Genomic DNA, 24,402 nt, shown 5'->3' with positions numbered 1-24,402 from the left:
GTTGGATATACTACTTTTATATGGTGAATGTAAAAGAAACGCCGCAAAAACAGTACAGCGGTATAGGGCAACCTATCTGAATCGCCAATATACCACGCGCCAGGAAATTGCATGAATTATTAAGATGCTAGTGCAGACAGGCTGCTTGAACTTCAAAAAGAGGGCAAGAGGACAGTAACTTACAGAATACTAAGGAGCTGTTCATGATACGACGCTAATGAATCCGCTCACTGGTACTAAACATATTACCAAAGAATGTGGATTCAGGCAGACGAATGCCATTCGCGTCCTGCGTCGACGGAATTTCTATCCCTGTCATCTGTCACTGTATCAGACACTCGATGACCGTTATTTTGATTGTCGTACAGAATTTTGTGGGTTTGGCCTTCAGCAACTGAGAGACAACCCTACGTTTCTCCGATGTGTGCTCTTCAAAGATGAAGCAACGTTTACTGATCACACTAATGTGTTGCTTGACATGGTGTACTGGGCAGCCGAAAATCCACACTGACCTCGTCAGGTGCAACATCAACGGCCTTGGAAAGTAAACGTATGGTGGGGCTTCGTAGGAAATTACAATGTGGGACATTACTTCATCTCAGGCGTTGTAAATGGACAAGGGAAACTGACGAAAATTCTGCCGGTTCTTCTACAAGAGATACCACTGGATATTCAACATTGTATGCGGCTGCAATATGACGGTTGTCCCACGATGGTTGTCCAACTCACTAGTCCCGTGCCGCGTGGAGTGGCCGCGCGGTTTAGGGCGTCATGACACGGACTGCGCGGCCACTCCCACCGAACGTTCGAGACCTCCCTCGGGCACGGGTGTGCGTGCTGTTCTTAGCATAAGTTAGTTTAAGTAATTTGTAAGTCTAGGGTCCGATGACACAAGCAGTTTGGTCCCTTAGGAATTCGCACACATCTGAAAATTTTGAACACTCGTTCCGTGTTGCAGCGCAGGTACCGAATGAGACATTTCCTGGACTTCGGTTACGACGAAATTCTGTTGTCAAATCGCCTGCGAGGTCCCCCGATTTGATTCTTGATTTCTTTCTTCGGGAACAATGAAAGATGCAGTCTACGACGAACCAGAAACACGCTAAACGATACGTGTTATCGAATGGTCAGTGCATGCTCTACCCTATCATCCACTCTAATTACATCTGTTCATAATTCTTTCGAACGGTGACTGCAAATGTGCATTTGGGTCCATGGTCAATAGTTTTAACACATAGTTAAATAAAGGATGAAGTTATTTTTTGGCTAGACAAAATTTATGTGATGTGATTTGGGTGGTTACTGAATCATTGTTAGTAAATTGTTCATTTCACTTACGTGTGTACGAAATTGCAGTGCATTGTCAAATATGTCGGTAGCATGTATTGCAGGTAGCTGGTAACACTGTCATTACGCCCTTACGTTCAGCATGAGATGACGAGTCGTTAAGAAGAATATTTATTTTGCGCTATGCAGGTGGTCACCAAGGTATTTTCAATAAAATATTTAGTTCAGCGAATGTACCTCATATGATACAATTTAGAGCAGTGTAGGTAGAGACAGTTACCGGACTGCATGTTTTTTACCTGTAACTAGCACACAGTCATGTACAGGAAAAGATAGCTCATGTCTTCCTTATAACATTTAGATGTTTAATACGGTAGTTGCTTTTCGCGTATAAAACCTCTTTATTTTTGAAGAATGAACAGTTGGTTTCTCTGTTTCAGCTTACGTAAACTGTGAGGATACACTAATGTGAAATAGTTTTCCTAAACCCTTTGTGATGCACTATATTGTAGTCTATGTCGTATTTGCGTATACAAGATTTGTTGGTGAACCTACAAATAGGTCGTAAGTTGGTTGAAGGGGAAATAAAGCTTTATTCTCGCAGCGCAAGCGAACGTTACGGTATACAACTACGCAGCCTTTTCTAAGATGCCTGCTTGGCAGTGTTTGCGCCGCAAATGCCGTTTTAGGCCACCGCACTCTCAAATTCTAGGATATTTCTCAAACTTTTTACGATAGGTTTCAAGGTCAACATTACCAAACGTTATATCACTTTAATTGTCTTCTCAAGAGCTATCGAATGCAGTTACGAACAGTATGCAGATCCATTAAAAAAAAAAAAAAAAAAAAAAAAAAAAAGCACTTCCTTCAATATCTTCGTTCATACCAGCGCTAAAAACATTAACCAAACTAGAACATACGTGCACCTCGACGCCCTAAAATTTGTGAAACACAATTTGGAGTCCGCTAGAGCGTATCTGCTCTTTCAACTACATTGTGGTGCTGAGAAGTACTGTGGTAGTTGCTCATTCGGGTTTTGAGGAATACATTAGCTGTCACCTGCTGCTGTTTCACGACCTTGAACATATCTCAGTTTAAATCAAGAACAATGACCACTTTGCCGCCAAACCCGCCGTAAGGTCGAAATTCCAAAATTACTAAGTATCTGAGAGTAAGAATCACATTATTACTACATTGAAGTCTTCTTCAACGGTTTCTCTCACGAAGCAATAAAGAAGTATGGTGTCGATTGATTTTAATGTGTCTGATCTCTTCTTAGAATCTACTATTGGTTTACTACTGGTAAAACATTCGTTTTAAGATCCCACTGAACGAGTATAACTTTATGTGTATGCACGCGCCAAGTGTAATGACAGTAATGATTTGCTTCTCAAGAGATCATATTATGTATGAAGGAATTCACGGAATTAATTCTTTTCTAGAGAATCGGTTGTGCCAGTGGTCTACAGGAAGAGAATTCACTTCCATTTTCATTCTTACTGTTGCTTGCTCCTGTGTTTCTGCACCTCTGGTACATCAGATTGTTTCAGTCGTATTTCCAGGTATCCTTTCGACTACCTTTTGACATTTTTTCGACAAACCGAAAGAAAACGGCGAAACTGAGCTGCGAGCATTCTGACACATTAAGTATCATCTAACTGGATTACAGATCGTGAAGATTGCAGTTGGTTAGGAATCATTCAAGAAATGAAGTAGGATGTGCGAATACGGTTTCGATTGGTAGAAAATACAAGTTATAATAAACATTTGCACAATTTCATGTGACTATACGCTTTTTGCATTTCAGCTATTTTCAAGTGCATGCTCTAACATCCTTAATAACATGGGCGAGAACAGTGTTCTGTAATCGCCAACGTTTTAAAGTATCGACTGCTGAAGTGTTATATGGAAAACTCACTTCACTAACCGTACAGACCATCGTCCTGCCTGGATTGATTTGACACTGTCCAGTTAACAGTTAGCAGTCAAAAGACTACAAGTTTTGATTTTGTTTTGAATACCGACATGCTATATCAATTGACGTAAGCATTAAAATGTTGTGTTTACGAGGTGGGATACATACAGAATGCTCTGGGAGCAATGGTCAGCATTTAGAGATATGACAGGTAGGATCATTCAGACCAAAAGAGTGTAGTAAATATGGATGCTAAAATGCATACCTTAAGAACTATGAGCACTTTTTCATCTCCGACGCCATGAAACCAACTCATCTATTGGAGTCTCTTTGTTTTCCACACTTTGTAAGGAGGTAGTAAATACCAAGAAAAGAAAAAAACTGACAAGTAAACAAGAGCATTTGTTCAACAGAAAATATGTGTTTCACGGTAGCGAAGATGAAGCACTGGCCATCGTTCTTAAGGTATGGATTTTAGACCCCATTTTTACTACTCATTATGGCTTCCAATGGCCGTTCTTGTCACAGTCTTGAATACTGACAATTTCTCCAGGAACACCCTGTATATAATTGTAATTTTAAAAACACGGACAAAAGCTATATAATAGTGAGGCACCATGGCCCGGTACCTAGACAGCGATGATTATATGTTGTTATATCTCTGAACAGTTGTTTCCACTGGACAGTGTCGAATTAACGGGGGTAAAACATTGCTTTTTTTGCGGTCAGTAAAGTGATCTTTACATATACCAAACACTACTGCAGTATTTATTAGAAAGCGTTAATGACTATAGTACGTTGTTCTCGTTCGTGTTTTTGTTAGTACAAAAGTACACATTTGAAAATTGCTATCTGCCGAAATCAACTCTCCTTCATATGTCTACAGTGCACTCAATATTAGTACATAACCCTACTGAGACCTGTTGTCAAACAATTGGCCTTCTTGTCTACAACTGTACGCCTTCATTTTGCAATATGCTGAACATCTTCCATAATTTAATCTTCTCTACCTCCGCAACCCAAAATTAATTCTCATAATCTTCATGGGATAGTGAACGCATTATTGTTGCCAAGATAGACACGAAGCCCACCCCTACACAGTAGTACAAGTTTATATGCCAACTAGCTCCGCAGATGATGAAGAGATTGAAGAAACGTATTATGAGCTAAAAGAAATTGTTCATAGATAAGGGAGAAGAAAATTTAATAGTCATGGGGGACTAGAATTCGATAGTAGCAAAAGCAAGAGAAGGAAAGGTGGTAGGTGAATATGGACTGGGGTGAGGAATGAAAGAGGAAGGCGCCTGGTAGAATTTTGCACAGAACATAACTTACTCACAGCTGACACTTGATTTAAGAATCATGAAAGAAGGTTGTATACGCGGAAGAGACCTGGAGACACAGGAAGGTTTCAGATTGATTTTATAATGGTAAGACAGGGATTTGAGGACTAGGTTTTAAACCGTAAGATTTTCCAGGTGCAGACGTGGACTCTGACCATAATTTATTGGTTGTGAACTGTAGACTAAAACTGAAGAAATTGCAAAAAGGTAGGAATTTAAGGAGATGGTACCTGGATAACCTGAAAGAACCAGAGGTTGTAGAGAGTTTCAGAGGGAGCATTAGGGAACGACTGACAAGAACAGGGGAAAGAAATTGAGTAGAAGAAGAATCGCTAGCTTTGAGAGATGAAATAGTGAAAGCAGCAGAGGATCAAGTAGCTAAAAAGATGAAGGCTTGTAGAAATCCTTGGGTAACACAGGAGATATTGATTATAAGTGACGAAAGGAGAAGATATAAAAATACAGTAAATGAAGGAGGTGAAAAGGAACACAAACGTTTAAAACATGAGATCGACAGGAAGTACAAAATGGCTAAGCTGGAATGGCTAGGATATAGAAGCATCCTAGACCGTGGGATAGACGCTGCCTACAGGAAAATGAAAGAGACCTTTAGAGAAAGAGAACAACCTGTATGAATGTCAAGAACTCAGATGGAAAACCAGTCCTAAGTAAAGAAGAGAAAGCAGAAAGGTGGAAGGACTATATAGAGGGTCTACATAAGGGCGATGTAGTTGAGGGCGATATTATGGTAATGTCAAGAACTCAGATGGAAAACCAGTCCTAAGTAAAGAAGGGAAAGCAGAAAGGTGGAAGGACTATATAGAGGGTCTACATAAGGGCGATGTAGTTGAGGGCGATATTATGGTAAAGGAATAGGACGTAGATGAAGATGGGATGGCAGATATGATGTTGCGTGAAGAATTAGACTGATCACTGATAGACCTAAGTCGAAAAAAGACCCTGGAAGTAGACAAAATTCGGTTAGAACTAGTGATTATAGCCTTGAGAGAGCTAGCCATGACAAAATTCATTCCTCTGGTGAGAAAGATGTATGAGATAGGCGAAATACCCTCAGACGTCAAGAGGAACATAATAATTCCAATTCCAAAGAATTTGGGTGCTGACAGGTGTGAGAATTACCGAACTACTAGTTTAATAAGTCACGGCTGCAAAATACTAACACTAATTCGCTACAGACGAATGGAAAAACTGGTAGAAGCCGAACTCGGGGAAGAACAAGTTGGAATCCGTAGGAATGTAGGAACACGCGAGGCAGTACTACGACTTATCGTAGATGATAGGTTAAAGAAAGGTAAACCTACGTCTATACCAGTTGTAGACTTACTGAAAGCTCTTGACAATGTTGACTGTAATATTCTCTTTCAGATTCTGAAGGTGGCAGGGATAAAATACAAGGAGCGAAAAGCTGTTTACAATTTGTACAGGAAGCAGATGGCAGTTACAAGGATCGAGGGGCACAAAAAGGAAGCAGTGGTTGGGAAGGAAGTGATACAGGGTTCCACCCTAACCACGATGTTTTTCGATCTGTATATTGAGTAAGCAGTAAAGAAAAGAAAAGAAAAATTTAGAATTGGAGTTAAAATCCAGGAAGAAGAAATAAAAACTTTGAGATTTTCCGATTACATTATAATTCTGTCAGAGACAGCAAAGGACCTGGAAGAGCAGTTGAATGAAATGGACAGTACCTTGAAAGGAGGATATAAGATTAACCTCAACAAAAGCAAAAGGAGGATAATGGAATGTAGCCGAAATAAATCAGGTGTTGATGAGGGAATTACGTCCGCAGCTCGTGGTCGTGCGGTAGCGTCCTCGCTTCCCACGCCCGGGTTCCCGGGTTCGATTCCCGGCGGGGTCAGGGATTTTCTCTGCCTCGTGATGACTGGGTGTTGTGTGATGTCCTTAGGTTAGTTAGGTTTAAGTAGTTCTAAGGTCTAGGGGACTGATGACCATGGATGTTAAGTCCCATAGTGCTCAGAGCCATTTGAACCATTTTTTGAGGGAATTAGATTGGGAAATGAGACACTTAAAGTAGTAGATGAGTTTTTTTATTTGGGCAGCGAAATAAGTGATGACGGTCAAAGTAGAGAAGATATAAAATTTCGACTGTCGATGGCAAGAAAATTTAGTAACATCGTGTGCAGAATTAAGTGTCAGGAAGTCTTTCCTGAAAGTATTTATATGGAGTGTAGTAATGTATGGCAGTGAAACATGGACGATAAATAGTTTACAGAAGAAGAGAATAGAAGCTTTTGAAATCGGGTGCTAAAGAAGAATGGCTGAAGATTGGATGGGTAGATCAAGCAACTAATGAGGAGGTTTTGAATAGAATTGGGAAGAAGAGGAGTTTCTGACTCAACTTAAGTAGAGGAAGGGATCGATTGATAAGACACTTTACTAGGTATCAAGGCATCACGAATTTAATATTGGTGGGAAGCGTAGAGGGTAAAAATCGCAGAGAGAGAGACCAAAGGATGAATACACTAAGCACATTCAGAAGGATGTAGGTTGCAGTAGTTACTCAGAGATGATGAGGCTTGCACAGGATAGAGGGGTATGGAGAGCTGCATAAAACCAGTCTTTGGACTGAAGACAACGACAACAATGTTCATCTCAGTCTTCTTGCTTGATGAGTCTATTATATTGCAGGTTTTTACCTACTTTTACTCAGCTTCTTCTGAGTCTACAAATGTTTGAACTTATAAAGTGTTTTGGGATCGTGATACACTGTACAACATATTTATTGTTCCATAAGCGATTTCTCTTTCAGTTCCATGTGGTCCTACTCAAGTCTGTTTTACTGATGTTTTCTTCTACAAGAATGTGTTAAGAACAACAATGTTGTCCCACTTACCGTATATTTACATTTGACCTCTGTTGTTCCTGTATCGTATCCTAAGTTTCCCACTGCAGTATTGTTCTTTACTTTTGGTCTTACTTCTGCATTAAAATTTTCTACCGTCGTCTTGCAGCAAGTTTTTCTCTTTCAGGTTACTGTAATTCTTCGTGGGCTCATTCATCCGCATCGGAATTTAATCAAGTTGATAAATAGAGTAGAACGGTTTGCACTGAATACAGACGTACTTAGGCAAACATCAGATATGAAGAAATCAAAAGAAAATAAAATCTTAGAAGGATTAAGGTAACCATTAAGAGAAGGGAAGAGTTTCAAGATACAGTACTATGAAATTCTGAAATGTGTTAAATTAAGACTATTAGGTAACGTCCTCGAAAATATGTGAGAAGCTAGAATTAAAAATTTGGCGAGAGAAACATTTAGAAACAAAAATGGTGTGAAGAAAACAAAACAAAAGCTTCTGTTATGTAGTAGTTACACATCTTCAGTTAAAATAGTACACTCGGAGTTACTAACAATATAGAGAAAGTTCTAAAAGTGTCGGAAGATTTCACAAATGTTGGTGGTGTTCACGAGATGAAAAGGAAACACACATTGTTAATAATGAGAATTATGACATTACATAAGCAAACGGGCATAAAGACATTAGATTTAAGCAAGGAAACGTGTCTACAAATGATTATGTTTCAACAGAAATTGTTAAAGCTGGAACAAAGTAATAAAAAAGAAACATATTGAGTATCTGAGAGATAGAAAATTCCGTAAATATGGAACACTGTTTCAAATTGCTTTGCTTCACTAGAATAAAGGAAGACGTTAAAAAATTCTCTAGACCTTTCAGCTTCCTCTCCATAATCTACAAGTTATTCACTATCATTAACGCCAACAGTACTGAGAACACGTTGATCTCGATCCAGCAAAAGGACAGGCAGCCTTCAGAAGTGAATGAATTTGTAGAACGGAGCAATAATTGTGATGTACCGCTTCGTCTCAGAGTCACATAGTTTTTGAATGCTTTTTACGCAGAATCAGCAATCTATAAACTATCCTTAAATAAAGTGTTGATCCAGTTTAGGATGTATTGTATTGAACTGGGGACCTGGAAACGACGGAGAGGCTTCGTCCCCGCCGTAGCCCTCAGTGGTTCACAACTCCACAACAGGCTACAGCAGTCCACTCACCCCACCGCCGCACCACACCGAACCCAGGGTTATTGTGCGGTTCGGCCCCCAGTGCCCCCGCTCCACAGTGTGAGGAAGGCGAACCAAAGACTGCGTTTTACCGACAGAACACTTAGAAGATATAACAACTCTACTAACGGGACTATGTACGCTGCACTTGTCCGTCATTTTCCGGAGTACTGCTGGGCGGAATGGGGTCCTTACAAGGAAGACTGACGGAGGGAACGAAAAAGTTGAAAGAAGAGCAGTTCGTTCTGTATTGTTGTGAAATCGGGGAGATAGTGTTACGCAAATGACATGTGAGTTGGGTGGAAATCATTAAAGCAAAGGCGTTTTTCGTTGCTGCGACATCTTTTTCACGAAATTTAACTCAGTAACTTTCTTCTCCAAGTTCGAAAAGATTTTGTTGACTCCTACCTAAATAGGGAGAAATGGCCATCGTACTAAAATAAGAAAAATCATAGCACTTACGTAAATTAAGGTGTTCATCTTTCCTACGTGAGATTCGAGAGTGGAACGCTCGAGAAACTGTCTGAAAGTGATTCTATGAACTCTCTGCCAAACACTTAGGTGTGAACCTCAGAGTAAGCGTATAGGGATAGATGTAGACGTCATGCTTACATCCGAGCAGAGGGCAGGGGAGATTGTGTACAGTCCACAAGTCTGTAATTGGAGTGCTGACAACTTAAACGTCTATACGTCAATGGCCTTCATTGCACAACCAAACAACGACCGACACTTTGCTTTGACGCTGATCCTCGCACAGTAACGAATCGACGTCCTTGTTTCGCAGTGTAATGTGTATGAGTCGATGTCTCGGATGCCGCTTTGGTTGTTATCTGTGATGACCACGAAGTCGACGGGGGGTTAAACCCAATTTAGCTGATATGCTTTGCTGTTTCGAAAAAAATCTAATGTAAAATGTCGTTTCTGGAAAATGTCGTCTCGTTCGTACATTAACACTTGTTTATTGGGGAACGTCGTAAAAGTACATTCCATAGAGAGAAAAATTCTTCTCAGACCTTACCTGTTAGCGTTAAAGTCAAGTTCTGTACGAAAAAATTGTTAACTTCTCATACCGGCAAAGAAATACGCTCCTGGAAATTGAAATAAGAACACCGTGAATTCATTGTCCCAGGAAGGGGAAACTTTATTGACACATTCCTGCGGTCAGATACATCACATGATCACACTGACAGAACCACAGGCGCATAGACACAGGCAACAGAGCATGCACAATGTCGGCACTAGTACAGTGTATATCCACCTTTCGCAGCAATGCAGGCTGCTATTCTCCCGTGGAGACGATCGTAGAGATGCTGGATGTAGTCCTGTGGAACGGCTTGCCGTGCCATTTCCACCTGGCGCCTCAGTTTGACCAGCGTTCGTGCTGGACGTGCAGACCGCGTGAGACGACGCTTCATCCAGTCCCAAACATGCTCAATGGGGGACAGATCCGGAGATCTTGCTGGCCAGGGTAGTTGACTTACACCTTCTAGAGCACGTTGGGTGGCACGGGATACATGCGGACGTGCATTGTCCTGTTGGAACAGCAAGTTCCCTTGCCGGTCTAGGAATGGTAGAACGATGGGTTCGATGACGGTTTGGATGTACCGTGCACTATTCAGTGTCCCCTCGACGATCACCAGTGGTGTACGGCCAGTGTAGGAGATCGCTCCCCACACCATGATGCCGGGTGTTGGCCCTGTGTGCCTCGGTCGTATGCAGTCCTGATTGTGGCGCTCACCTGCACGGCGCCAAACACGCATACGACCATCATTGGCACCAAGGCAGAAGCGACTCTCATCGCTGAAGACGACACGTCTCCATTCGTCCCTCCATTCACGCCTGTCGCGACACCACTGGAGGCGGGCTGTACGATGTTGGGGCGTGAGCGGAAGACGGCCTAACGGTGTGCGGGACCGTAGCCCAGCTTCATGGAGACGGTTGCGAATGGTCCTCGCCGATACCCCAGGAGCAACAGTGTCCCTAATTTGCTGGGAAGTGGCGGTGCGGTCCCCTACGGCATTGCGTAGGATCCTACGGTCTTGGCGTGCATCCGTGCGTCGCTGCGGTCCGGTCCCAGGTCGACGGGCACGTGCACCTTCCGCCGACCACTGCCGACAACATCGATGTACTGTGGAGACCTCACGCCCCACGTGTTGAGCAATTCGGCGGTACGTCCACCCGGCCTCCCGCATGCCCACTATACTCCCTCGCTCAAAGTCCGTCAACTGCACATACGGTTCACGTCCACGCTGTCGCGGGATGCTACCAGTGTTAAAGACTGCGATGGAGCTCCGTATGCCACGGCAAACTGGCTGACACTGACGGCGGCGGTGCACAAATGCTGCGCAGCTAGCGCCATTCGACGGCCAACACCGCGGTTCCTGGTGTGTCCGCTGTGCCGTGCGTGTGATCATTGCTTGTACAGCCCTCTCGCAGTGTCCGGAGCAAGTATGGTGGGTCTGACACACCGGTGTCAATGTGTTCTTTTTTCCATTTCCAGGAGTGTATTTATTGTGTGCACTTTGCTTCTTCGTCTTCCTCGAGATAGATACTTGAATCTATTCCGCTTAGCATCGTATCCGTGCTTCCGCAATTTGTGCAACATCGACTTAGTCAAATTCAAAACTGCTTGTATCTTTCGTTGCCTTTTGCGGTCGGTACTGTGATTCCTTTTTTCTTCTGGATGCAAATAACTTTAATGTTGTTGACAGCTAACCGTCGCGGTTGCCAAAGATGACTTTCTCCGAAATCAATTACTGTGCTCGCAGTGCGAGGTAACAACACGCTCTATTTTGAACTGGAACGTGGCTGTACACCTTACCAAATTAGTTCCCGATAAAGCCAAGTGTCCTGTTCGCTATGGAGCTTTGTTGATGAAATTGAGGTGCTCATTTCTTATAACTAGACTAATCTTTGGTAGATTGGCCACTGATGTTCTTTGCTGGATTCCAAGAGGTAAGAAAATACCGACGTGACAGCCTAATATAGAGGTGGTAGATAACTTTAAAAAGCCAACATGGATGCTTATTGCCGAGGACGATAGAACATGGAAGGATCTAGAAGAGGTTTTTATTCAGTGCTAGGAGCAAAATATTTACTAATCATGACGATAACCACCATTTTAAATAAAAGGATAAGTCTACGACTAAATCATTAGAACGTAGCCCAAGTACACAATACACAATTAAAATGTCGAAGATCTTTCCGAAGGTATCACTGCCGCTTTCGTAGAAGGGCTTTGTAAATTTAAGCCTCGATGGTCGGACCAGGGTTTTGATCCCACGCTTCCTGAATGTGAACTGTACTTTAACCTCTATGCCAACTGTGAGGTTATAGCTGAACTATCAACATACGCAGGACTCCTGCAGGGCTCTGTTCTTCACGATTCTGCAAGCGCTGTCGCTACTAGTTTGTAAGTAAAAGTCGCAATGCTCACCTGGTCCTGGCCGAAACGCAACATTAATAACAGTCTCTTATTAGCCGACAGCCTCCTGTCACTTAGAAACGCAAGCACTTCTGCGGCAGGCCTCTGCCCATACACGGTACACCGATCCTATCTGGCCTGTTACCTCCCTTGGTGGTGGCGGCATGTGCGATCTGAAAGTGATCCGCAGCCCCTTGGAGTTAGTGGCTCGACCCGTCTCTGCACTGTGAGGCTTTGTTCACATGCACTCGATGAGACTCAACTACTCTTTGAAGTAATCTTCCAGAAGAAGAGATTAGAATGGAATTTTTTAGTAGTCAGGTATGGTAATCAATGAGATTGACTTTATTAGCAGTCGTACTTTCATTTCTCGACATAGATTACTTTCGATTACATGAGTTTATCAATTTAAGGAGTTCGATTAAAATGCTTGGCAGTTAGATAAAAATGATCACTTACCGCAACCGGTTCAATCCCGTCTCAAAAAGTCTGAAGTTTCCAGGTTCCTGGTTGATTGCATTTTCCATCTACTGGAAACCATGGTTGTAGTTTCTGCTGAGGACCGTATTGGACAATCCTATCTAGTATTTGTCTGATACTAGCGAAGGGATGTGATCAGTTTTTTTTATGGGGAATTAGACGGTAACTTGGAAGCGGTATTCCTTCTAACACTTTATCCTGTGGTACGCACCATCTCTCAACATAGTTGAAGAATGTGAATGTGGAATGGGACGTAGTGAGTGCCAGAGTGGAGGTAAAGCTAAAGGCCACGTACACTCATCAGCAGCTGAATTAGAGATAGACGCGATTGGCAGCGCCCTTATCACATGAGGAGGTTGTTATCGGACTTATTACTGGCGGTGGGTTTAACAGTCAACCAAGAAGAGTGGAATATCATGAGTGCGGCCAGACCGTAGGCACCTGATTGATGAGATATCTGAGGTCGTTCGCGTTGCGGGCTTTATATGTACCACCTCGTCAGGGGAGTACTGGGAAAACTTCGATTCGGGGAAACATTCCGCAATATCATGTGCAACAATGTATTCGTCACAGAGATCGGCGTTTACTATTGTGGACTGTACCTCGCGCTAGAAGAACGAAGGAGCAACAAATCATTCCCAGGTTGAGGGCTGGACAAGAACAAGTAGCTAGTAATCTCACCATCTCTAGACACCCTTTCGCTTCATGGTAATTAAATCGATATCTCACATATACGTCTACATATTGCACTATTCAAAGACTTTACCTTCAGCTCATGAAAACCGCCACTGGACGCTCGAAGAGTGGACAACTGTCGCCTAGAATTCACCGTTGGCGTGGAACTAGTAGGTCGAAAACAGTGGGAAGCGATGAGTGGTGCTTTCCCACCCTGTGCCGTTCATGTATGTTCTGGAGGTACTTACTTGTGGATGAAGTTTATACGCACTGCAACCGGCCGCGGTGACCGAGCGGCTCTAGGCGCTTCAGTCCGGAACCACGCGGCTGCTGCGGTCGCTCGTTCGAATCCTGCCTCGGGTATGGATGTGTGTGATGTCCTTAGGTTTGTTAGGTTTAAGTAGTTATAAGTCTAGGGGACTGATGACCTCAGAAGTTGTCCCATAGTGTTTAGAGCCATTTGAACTATTTTTAGCACTGCAATCATCTAACACCAGTACGCGGCCCACGAACCTACTTTCCGAGCAAGTGCAGTCGTTCGTTCGCTTGTACAGCTGCTCAGTGGGGACCCGTGCTTCCAGCGAGACGATGATCCTCTGGCCACTACCCAGCTGTGTCAGAGAGCTTAGAGAAACGATCTTTGGATATGAGCATGCTTCTGTGATCGCGCAAGTCAGTTTACCTGTACTTTATTACGTACAACTTAGACGCTATCAAGTAAAGTGTGCGCTCCTGGGACACAACTCTGACCAACATCCGTGAGTTGTATGCTGAGTTTGAGCAGTCGTAGATATCTCTCCAGTGCTTCTCAATCTCGTGGAGTCCATCCAGCGGTGGTTTGCCTCTACCACTCGTAGGTTTCTTTAATTCCAAAACTTACAGATTGTAGCTTTTGTAGCTTGCGAAAGTTCCCTATGGAACCCACGACATTAATTGCAGAGAAACAAGAGTTATGGTTTCTGTCGCCACATATTGCGACATAACTTTACCATAAAGAGTATATGATGGTCATTAACGAACAAGATGACAGGTTGCTAGAAGGAATTACTATGAATTACACAACTAACTGCGAAGGACAAAGAAAAGCAGTTTATTTTGAACAAGTCGGCGTCCTTAGCATAATGGCATTCCAACGTGTGGATGTACATGCGGATAGACCTCTGTCAGTTGTTTCGTTCATCTCCCAACGGCCAACCAAAAAACCTTCTAGAAAAGGGCGCCTCATTCACCGAATTTCTGAGTGTTTGTTTTCAATCTTTGAGTTTCCTCAAGACTAAAATTTAAAATCCATCATCACGCTGCACGGAAGCGCAATGTTGTACAGACGTTGGCACATCATACGAGAAGTTTATGAGACGTTGTTAACATGCCCCACGAGCTAAACCACCTAGACGAGCTCTTCCGGAACGAACAACTCAAACAAGCATCACAATAACACCACCGACGACGAGTAGGTAAATAAGTTTGTTTATTTTGCGTTGTCGGACAGGACAGGCCATTTATTGAAAAGACACTAAATCAAATTGATCTTTAGGCCTCTAATAAACATTCGAGAATTGTTAAAGATGCCACAAATCTCAGAACACCTTGGATCTTCAAGATACCTTGCTAGAGTGTCCAGTCGTACGTCGGACAAACTGTGCGTACTGTAGAGCAAGGCAGGAAGGAGCATCAGAAGTTTTATCGCCTATGCTACTCCGAAAAATTCGCTCTAGCTAAGCATGCTCAACGGATCAAATATGACGAAAATTCTGTCGTGGCTCGCGCTAATGGATTCTGGAACTTTGTAATCAAAGTATTATCGAAATAAAAATCACCGATAACATCCTTAACAGAGACGGCGGCCTGCAGCCAAGCGGCTTAGGATGCAGTGATCGCGAGATTGAAGCGGGCGCATCGAAAGCCTCGTCTACATATGCACATATATGGCGATGCCATGAGAACCAGTGACGTCACATGCGGCATATGGTGTACGTAAAAGCGTGCCAGTAGCCCATCGGCAGTCATACCACTTGACAATGACCAAGGCATGCTTGGCCGAAAGCTCGTGCCATTTTAATTGCTTGAAGCGGCTGGAAAGCCTAGAACGTTTTATTTATGTTAGCTTTTCCTTTGCTATCTTTAATTTTCAGTTCCTTTGTCGTCCAGTGAGAATAACTTTGGTGCTACTGACATTCTATGGATGGTCCCTGACATCATGAACTGTTGTGCTACCTACATATCTAGTTAGCGTTTGGTTAACTATTCTACTAAACTTGTCTGACAGTTCCGTTACATATTCCTGTCCAGAGCTAAATATTTCAGGTTTTTTCCTCGAGATAATTTTGCCACTGTTACGTAATATTCCATATTTCTGTACTGCCACTCTTACCCTCCATGTTTTACTTCGCAAATTGATAACGACTTTATGAGTGGACTTCTCTAATGACTGACTGAGTGATACGAGTTAAAAGTTTCACTGGCCGGAATTTGACCCCAGATGTTTACTCTTTGAGAGAGTTGCGTCATCAGTTGCGATACCTGTGGCTCTGAGCACTATGGGACCTAACATCTGAGGTCATCAGTCCCCTAGAACTACTTAAACCTAACTAACCTAAGGACATCACACACATCCATGCCCGAGGCAGAATTCGAACCTGCGACCGTAGCGGTCGCGCGGTTCCAAACTGAAGCGCCTAGAACCGCTCGGCCACTCCGGCCGGCTGCGATACCTGTGTACACCTCCTATAGGCCTCTCCACGCTCCTCCTAAATTATATTACTCTTCTGAAGAAGTAAATAATGACACTGAAAAAAGTAATATCGTTCAAGCTGAATAAGATGTAACTACTCGATGTGCAGAAACGTTTCGATTCTCAACCAACAGAAAAATTCTCACCTATTTGCTTCAAATTACTTGTTGAAAGTCATCTTTCGATACGGTCAACTGTTTATGAAAGATGCGATAAGACTACGTCACGTGGACTCACTCATGCTAGTTTCTGTTCTCGAACAACCAACTCGTACCAAAGACTTGGTTAAGGTGCGTGTGGTACATGTGTTCTCAAAATGCGCCATCCTACCAGTCGACAATGAAATCTCGTATCGGCAAAGTGCAGATGAAGCCGGATTTAATTGTTATTTACCATTAAATTACTGTTGTAGATACACATTTCTCTAGTTCAGTGGTAACATTTTATCATGCTGATGAGCCCATAATAATGCAATACATTCTTAACCAAAGGGTGACTGCTAGCAAAGTCCCTGATACAGACTGCGCAAACACAGGCAGGCTATGGAGAGAGAACAGGGCTTATTACGCAGACGACATGGTTTTCTTAGAAGTTGTGGTTCTGTGTGTCTGTGTGTGTGTGTCTGTGTATGTATGCGCGCGCGCGCGCGCGTGTGTGTGTGTGTGTGTGTGTGTGTGTGTGTGTGTGTGTGAGAGAGAGAGAGAGAGAGAGAGAGAGAGAGAGAGAGAGATGTCACAGAATCGCTCTCTGTTGATCTCTCTGTCGATCATACTGGCTCAAATGTAGATACGTGATGTATGTGTTGAAAAGAAACGGATTGAAACTGAGAAGAAGTACGATTCAGAAATTTGTCACTGCATACCATGCCTTGACTAAAAATGTTCATAATTTGTATCATGACAGTCACTCATTTTAATCGATTATTAAACTGATAATACAAATAAATTCTACGGTTTAAGAGGATATCTCCACATATTCTACAAATTATACTCTTATTGATGTTACGCACAACGATCTATAGAGTCGAACATTTCAGTGATATCTATGCGTTCTCTCTCTCTCTCTCTCTCTCTCTCTCTCTAATTTTTGTTTGTTTGTTTGTTTTTGTGTGTGTGTTCAGAAAGTCGTGTTACCCTACGTTCACATGTTACTTTCTTACTCATGTACATTATACATGCTGTCTCCATGCTCTCTGTCTTCCAGATAGTGGAACTGACATTCACTTTGTCACGCCATATTGGACAAATCTCATGTGTTAAATTCCTCCAGTAACGAAAATTAAACATTTCCGAGTTATAGTGATTCTTATGTAATATTTACAGTTTGCCAACCTTCAAATCGTGTTTAGTTACAGAACAACTGGCAATAATTTGACGGCTTCCCTTCGGTTACGAAGTAAATGGTTAAACATATTCACAGCTTACAAGTAGTGACGTTATTTCTGTACACATGGAATTAATTTTAGTCTATTTTTATACAGATAAAATAATTTACTCTCAGCAGAAAGGTAAATAAACACCATTTTTATTCTCGTCTAGACTTAATGGTTAGTATTTTAACATGACATACAGACCGATACTACGGTCATTAGCAAAATAGTCATATATGTATGATAACGAAGTTCAAGAACCCTACCCACTACATTTTGATTCAGTGGAGATGACAAGCACTGCACCTTAAAATGTGTCTGAATCTTCAACCCCCCCCCCCCCCCTTACCCCCAATAAACGCAACATATTATTGAAGTAGCAATACAACCCAGCCCTCGTTCTTTCTACTGCTTATTTTAAATGCTGCAATTCAATCCACTGATAACAATTTTACGATGGATGTGGACGACAAATATCGTCATGGAATCACTGTCCCGAATAAGGTGCCTCATTATTTCAATTATTTTAATGTATGTGATATTAATAAATGTCCTTTTCTGGGTATATTTCTTGTTAGTTTGAAATGTTTCTCTTAACAGTGATTGGTTATAAACAGTCTTGGTTGCAATTTTAGGTTTTTATTTTTCAACGACATGTTTCGCCTTATTTAGGCATCTTCAAGTTATCTTTTCTAGATGGACGCGAGAGGCACCAAGATCTGCATAACGCGTTCCCGTTCACAGCAGCGAATAACAGAGTAAGATGGGGGCTGACCTGAAGATATCTAAATAAGGCGAAGCGCGTTGTTGAAAAATAAAAAACTAAAATTGCAACCAAGACTGTTTATAACCAATACTGTTAAGCACTGGTTTGCTGTATGCCACATACGGATTGGAAGAATTTCTTAACAGTGAGTTCTAATTGCAATTAACCTCAGCTTTTAATGTTAAATAATTCTGTAACTCATTCAAGAAGTAAATCTGAAAATTTGATGGAACAGTTTTTTGTACGTTTTGCTTCACCCAAATAAAGATAAGCATTCTGATTTTCTTCCTAAGTTAGCTAGTATGCTGAATAATGGATTTATCTCTGCTACTGTTGTGTGGCTCATAATAATGGTGTGCCATTAGGTGCGGTATGGGCCATTCGGATCGCCCCCACCGCCCCCGCCGCCCCCGATGCCGCCTCCGTTGCCACCGCCTCCGCAGCTCCTTGGCCGTGCGCACTCACGGTCCATGTCTTCGTTACCCCCCGAACCTTTCATGATTATGCGGTAAGAAATATTATTACCTCATAAATAAAATGAGCAAACTTTAGTGACCATTGCTATTAACACCTGTTTCATCAACTTGTTATAGATATGGACATATAATGCTCATTCTTTAATTATAGAGGCAGTGGAGCCAGTCGACTACAAGAGCGAGTCAAGAAGACATATCACTACATATTAAATGGAAGAGGTCAACACTACACATTTCGGCTATCTATTAAGACATGTCTGGTTATGTATTGCGACTATGGTTATTTTAGGTTATGAACTTTACTAATATTTTGTAAAGAATTCTCTGACCTCCATTGATAATCCACGCACATTTCAAAACATAACTGGATTGAAGCAAATATTGCAGTTGTATTCATGCTTAATGTAAATCTTCGAAGTGTGCGCTCTCTTCTCATCAATCTTACACTGCTTTACACTCTATTAATTTTTTTTATAGAGGGGGGGGGGGAGGGGGAGGGGCTAGACATAGACTCCCTTTATACCTTTATCTTCAATATATTATCTTAATGTAGTTCATTTTGAGGATACGAGCTGACGGCTAGTCCAACTATACGTCATTAATCCGTTGCACATAAAATATTGACTTCTTCGACGAAGTACAACGAAAAGTTTCAAGTCATAGTGAGCACTGGTCGTAGAACGTTCGACTGTCGAATTCCAATTAGACCTGGACGAAGGTAACGTTTACGTCTCAGAATATGAGGGAAAGAAACATGATTGCCAATACTGCTTCTTGGTCTTCAAGTGCCCACTTTTTACAGAATTTTGGCTGTGAACGTGGTAGTTTAGTCTTTGTCCACCGTCGACCGGAAGACGTTCTGAGATGAAACCTAAAATTAACCTTTTTCATTTACTGAGCTAAAAGGTTCATCTTCATCCACATCGAGTTCCGGTCAGTTATTTCACCTTCAAGCGTGAGCAGGAGAATTGTATATGACTCAGAATGGCTGATGACAAAGCCTGTTTTTTCAATTTTTCTCTTGTTGATGTATTTTCAATTTTGAGCACTCTTCGTTTATTCTCAGCATTTCACTTCGGAGCCTGATTAGTCCCGGAGATTCTAAGTATGCAGTTGGGCCACACGTCAAAGACGTTAATTATTTCATTCTGGCCACAGTGAATGTACCTCCTTCCGTACGAGTACGAATAGCGATAACTATGCATATGCATATTCAGTACACCTTATTTCAAATGAGCTTTCACATTCTGCATTATCGTTAGCCCTTAGGAATGTCATTTTCTCAACTTTTCAGTTCCACCATCTTCCGTAAGTATTGTGGCCTCAATTATGTCCGCCTTGCTGATAACGACATCATAACATAGTCTGTAAGAAAAGGTTAGTAAGTGGAGCCAAGTCTTGAAATTGGCAACACCGGCAAGTTGGTGCGTTGCTAAAGTCGGAACCGGTGAACTTGGTAGAAAAATCAAAATCGCAGATGTACTAGAATTGACAGATATGTAAATACATCCACTCCTGTGAAACTTAAAGACCTTTACTACAAATTATCAATTGCAACAAGTACACTGTGCCATTGGCGTCCATATGTAAGAGGGGTGTAGTAGGAATTTGTTTAGCATTTGCACAACAGGGTAAATATAGACCAAATGGAGAAATGCGTCAATGCTTGTATTCCCACTGTACCTAACTGTGTAACTGTCGAACCTATAAAGTCTGTAGAGGGTGAGTTTACAGAACGGTATTCCAGTTTATGTGTTCACACCTATTGGACTCCATGCAATAAAGGCTGACTTTAAAAGCTTACAGAAGATACCTGTGCTCTAATTTTAGCATGGGAAGTTCGTGAATTTTGCCAGGTGTAGTTGTGAGTGCTCAACCACTAATAACAATAATAATAAACATCTTACACATAGTTTAGATTCTTCAGCAGTAGCCAACGACGGATCCCTTTCCACTTCCTCCCACCATTTATAAATGTTCCATTAATAAAAAAAACGTCAAATATGACACATGCTGATTTGGGAATAAAGAATAGAAACCCTTCCACATCAGTATCGTTGTTTGATAATTTGCATAACCAATTATCAGTCCTACGTGCCCGGAAGGTGTCGGGTTTGACCACACATCAGTCTGTCTTAGTATCTGTATAACTGAAAGTCTCAAATATATTACATGATTACCCAGTAAAGCAAAATGTAATCCATTTGGAGCGTGATGTCTGTGATCCGAAGTTAGAGATTTGTTAACATATGCGGCTAACGTTTGATTGTATGCCCTCTGTGTGATACTAAACATCGACATAGAGAGATAACGTAGTTGCATACTTGACATCTGGTACTTACGTCTTCCTGTTTAATCTGGAGTGAAATCTTCCTCCGCTCCAATTACTGCCCCTGATGGCTGACCAGAAAGTCTTTTTTTTTTGAATGGTTGGTTCCTATGATTGCTGTGTGGCAGTGAAGAACCACAGAGAGCGTCTCAGATCAGTTAACGTAGACTTAAAATGTAGTTTCGCGAGGCAACATAGTAGATGAATCCCGCATGCGGTGCGTATAATTATTGACGTATATAGATACGAAACGAGGGTCGCTATGCTTTCGGATATCTATTTTCGACTACTTTTTAAGGTCACACAAGCACCTAACTACTCCATCTGAAATACATGCTTGATAATCACAAGTAGGAAACTTCTAAGGATTGTTTGGCAGGTTAAAGAATAAGACAAGCAAATATTCTCATAAAGTTACTTTATTAAGATCTACATATACATTCACACACAGAAAACAACCCTTTCCCTAAGTTTGTCTGGTGTGATTTTAATAACATCCAGTTCAAATTTAAATCAACGTTGGAATCTTCTAATTCTTTGCATCCAGTACCTTTTACAGATACAAAGAAAGCATATTCTGAAATTGTAATACATTTCTATTTTTTCCCTGTAAAATATGTTTTATGGCTTTAACAGTTACTTCCCTTATTTCCTGCAAATCTTCTAGCCGACAGCGTTTGGGGGGTTTAATTTTACCTGTTGTTTCGTAGATGATACTACTGTTGCAACTCTTCACATCTTAGTCGGTGCAAAGTACTAGCTCTTCTGCTACACGCTTTTGCAGAATTTGCATGTAGATCTTAAAATTTACAACTTTTGCAACTGAGTATCCATTAAATGTAGTTATTCCGTTGGAGTCCGCCCCATAGGCTGAGTGGTCAGCTAGTCTGACTGACATGCAGTGGGCCCGAGTTCTACTCCAGGCCAGATCGGAGATTTGTCGCTAATGGACTGAGTGTTGTGTTGTCCTCATCATGATTTCATCATCGTCGAAACGCAAGTCGCCTATTGTGGCGTCAACTGGAAGGTCTTGCAGCTCATCAGCCGAATTTCCTCGAGTGGGGCTCTCGATCATCAATACCACACGATGATTTAATTTCATTCCGTTGGTTTTCAGCTCTGCAAACGGCTTCTCTGTTTCTAAGTGTACTATGTCCAGACCGCCACATTCAGATACAATGTAACCAGTTTCTTTAAGCTAATTCATGTGGGAACGGAAGTTTATAAGAAAATGTTCCATATAACCTATAAAATAGTAAACATTCTCAATTCGATTTCGGACAGGGCTCTGACACGTGATTATATTTCCCAGTCACAGCCAGATTTTCCCATACACTGTGTTCAAAGCAATTTGTAAACATCTCCTGCACATCTGCAAAAGCTTCTTCTTTCTCCGGTATCGGTTTTCCAGTAGCGCCATATGAAAGAAATTGACACAGAGTTGAGTGCAGTAGTTTGTAAATACTGTTTTTCAGCGTTTATAACACTTAAACAGCCTTTCACGGGGTCAAATATACGATCCATTCTATACCTAGCTGTAAGATTCTATTGTAGCGTAAACTGGTAAGTATCCTTTCATTAGCTAAGCTGCTACTTCTATACGTAGGAATATAAGGAGAAAAATAAACTCGCTGATTTGGCCATTGTCCACTTACCTCGAGTTGTTTTATTACGAGTGTAGTGCAATTTTTAAGAAACTCCTCGTTTGAATTCCGAGTGCTGTGGTATTCTCTCTCGAAACATACGAGCTGGAAAGTTCTGGCTGCACGTAACAGACGCCAGACGCTAGCAGTGCGTGTACATGCCAGCAGTGTAGCTGACTGATATGCAAAAGGCTGCAAAGCGATTCGTCAGTGCTGTTTCCGCATAATAACGAGCTCACGGAAATCATAACATGCTTGTGCATCTATCAAACAGTGATACTGACGTGGATGTCCGCCTGCTTAGCTGAGTGGCTGACGCGTTTGCCTACTATGCAGCAGGCCCGGTTTCGATTCCCAGCCGGTTTGGAAATTTTCTTCGTTCGTGGACTGTGTGTTGTGTTGTCCTCATCAGACTTTCATGAATACCGACACGCAAATCGCCCAATGTGACCTCACCTGAAATCAGACTTGTAACTCGGCGGCCGTACTTCCCCAGATGGGGCTTTCCGGCCATCACTGCCACACGATCAGTTCATTTCACTGTCATAGATGGTTCTCTACTCGTCATTTCCAAATCAGCATCTGACGTATTTATTTTAATAAAGGAGCATTCATTAATGGCGGGAGGAGGCAGTGGAAATCAGTCTGTCGTTGGATTTGCCATACAATCAAGATTATGTGTAACATGTTTATTATTATTATTATTAACGGTAATGCACACACAAACCATACTTGGCAGAAATCGCCACCTTCTCATTCCGAAATTAAAACTGACTTTACGCCCAAAGTATTGGCTTTGGCAATTAGTGCGACTTACTTGGCAGGTGCGAGTGGCCGGAACGTCCTCTCGCGTTCGTTGCCTGCCAGATGCTGCAATACCGCGAAAAACGAGTTTCAACTGTGTCCCTTCCACAAACTGGACGTACATGCACTTTTTTTTTTGAGAAGAAGCGTCGGACATCGCAGAAATCCCAGTTCGGGAAACATCACAATCTGACTGCAGAAGCACGAATTCTGATTGCTGTCTTCGTTCTCAGCAAGTATTCGTCACTAAACAAAAAAGATGCCGCGGGGTGCCAATGCGAGTCCTATATGCAGGACGTGACTGGCTCCGTTTGGGTGGCGGTGGAGACTTGATACGGGCAAGACCGACTAGTGACTGCAGCACCGACAGCTACTTTGAGAGCTCGCCTCACAGTGCTGCTTCCATACCAGCTGCATATCTTAATTTCACAGGGTTAGGCTAGCAAGTTGTTATAACATAATGCAAGATTTCTGTCGTCAACTTCGTTAAGGATTTACAATATTCATTACACCTTGTTACCACCAGAAGATTTCTCTCTCTCTCTCTCTCTCTCTCTCTCTATCTATCTATCTCTCTCCCTCCCTATCATGCTTAGAATTCCCGTAGTGTGTCGATCCTAACATTTATTTATGGCCCAACATGCAGGTCTGATCGTGTTCGTATAGTAAAATAGGACATGTACCTGACACGTCATAGACATACGGTTCTTGAAGACTCATACGTCTAAAGTATTGGTTGTAGGATTTTCATGGCCGCAAGCTCCCTAGGCGTTTAGTGTACCTCTAGCGATATGTAACTTGGGTTGCAATATGTCCTCAATACATTGCATTACACTGGAGCTAAGTGAATTCGAATGTGTAGAACTTATATATATATATATATATATGTGTGTGTGTGTGTGTGTGTGTGTGTGTGTGTGTGTGTGTGTGTGTGTGTGTGTGCAATTCTGTAAAACTTGAGTGGTGGTCATGTCTTAATGCTCATAGGCAATGCATCGACTCTTTGGTTGTTAGTAAAACTATCTTTCTTTGTGCTGGAGGCAGTTCCCTAATCGTGTTAAAGGCAGTCATGCAATTACGCCAAAGAGATTTACC

General features: G+C 42.0%; 1 protein-coding gene across 1 annotated transcript in view; it reads left to right on the top strand.

The window, feature by feature from the left end:
- The window catches only part of LOC124606852 (potassium voltage-gated channel protein Shab), a 197,081-nt gene that overhangs the window by 3,234 nt on the left and 169,445 nt on the right, over positions 1-24,402 (top strand). The window contains exon 2 of the mRNA XM_047138931.1: positions 18,421-18,563. Within this exon, the coding sequence (XP_046994887.1) occupies positions 18,469-18,563 (95 nt within the window). The 5' untranslated portion in view covers positions 18,421-18,468. The remainder of the gene's footprint in view (positions 1-18,420; positions 18,564-24,402) is intronic.

This window comes from Schistocerca americana, chromosome 3, assembly GCF_021461395.2.
Source record: "Schistocerca americana isolate TAMUIC-IGC-003095 chromosome 3, iqSchAmer2.1, whole genome shotgun sequence".
Taxonomy (NCBI): domain Eukaryota; kingdom Metazoa; phylum Arthropoda; class Insecta; order Orthoptera; family Acrididae; genus Schistocerca; species Schistocerca americana.
This window is presented reverse-complemented; position numbering and strand designations above follow the sequence as displayed.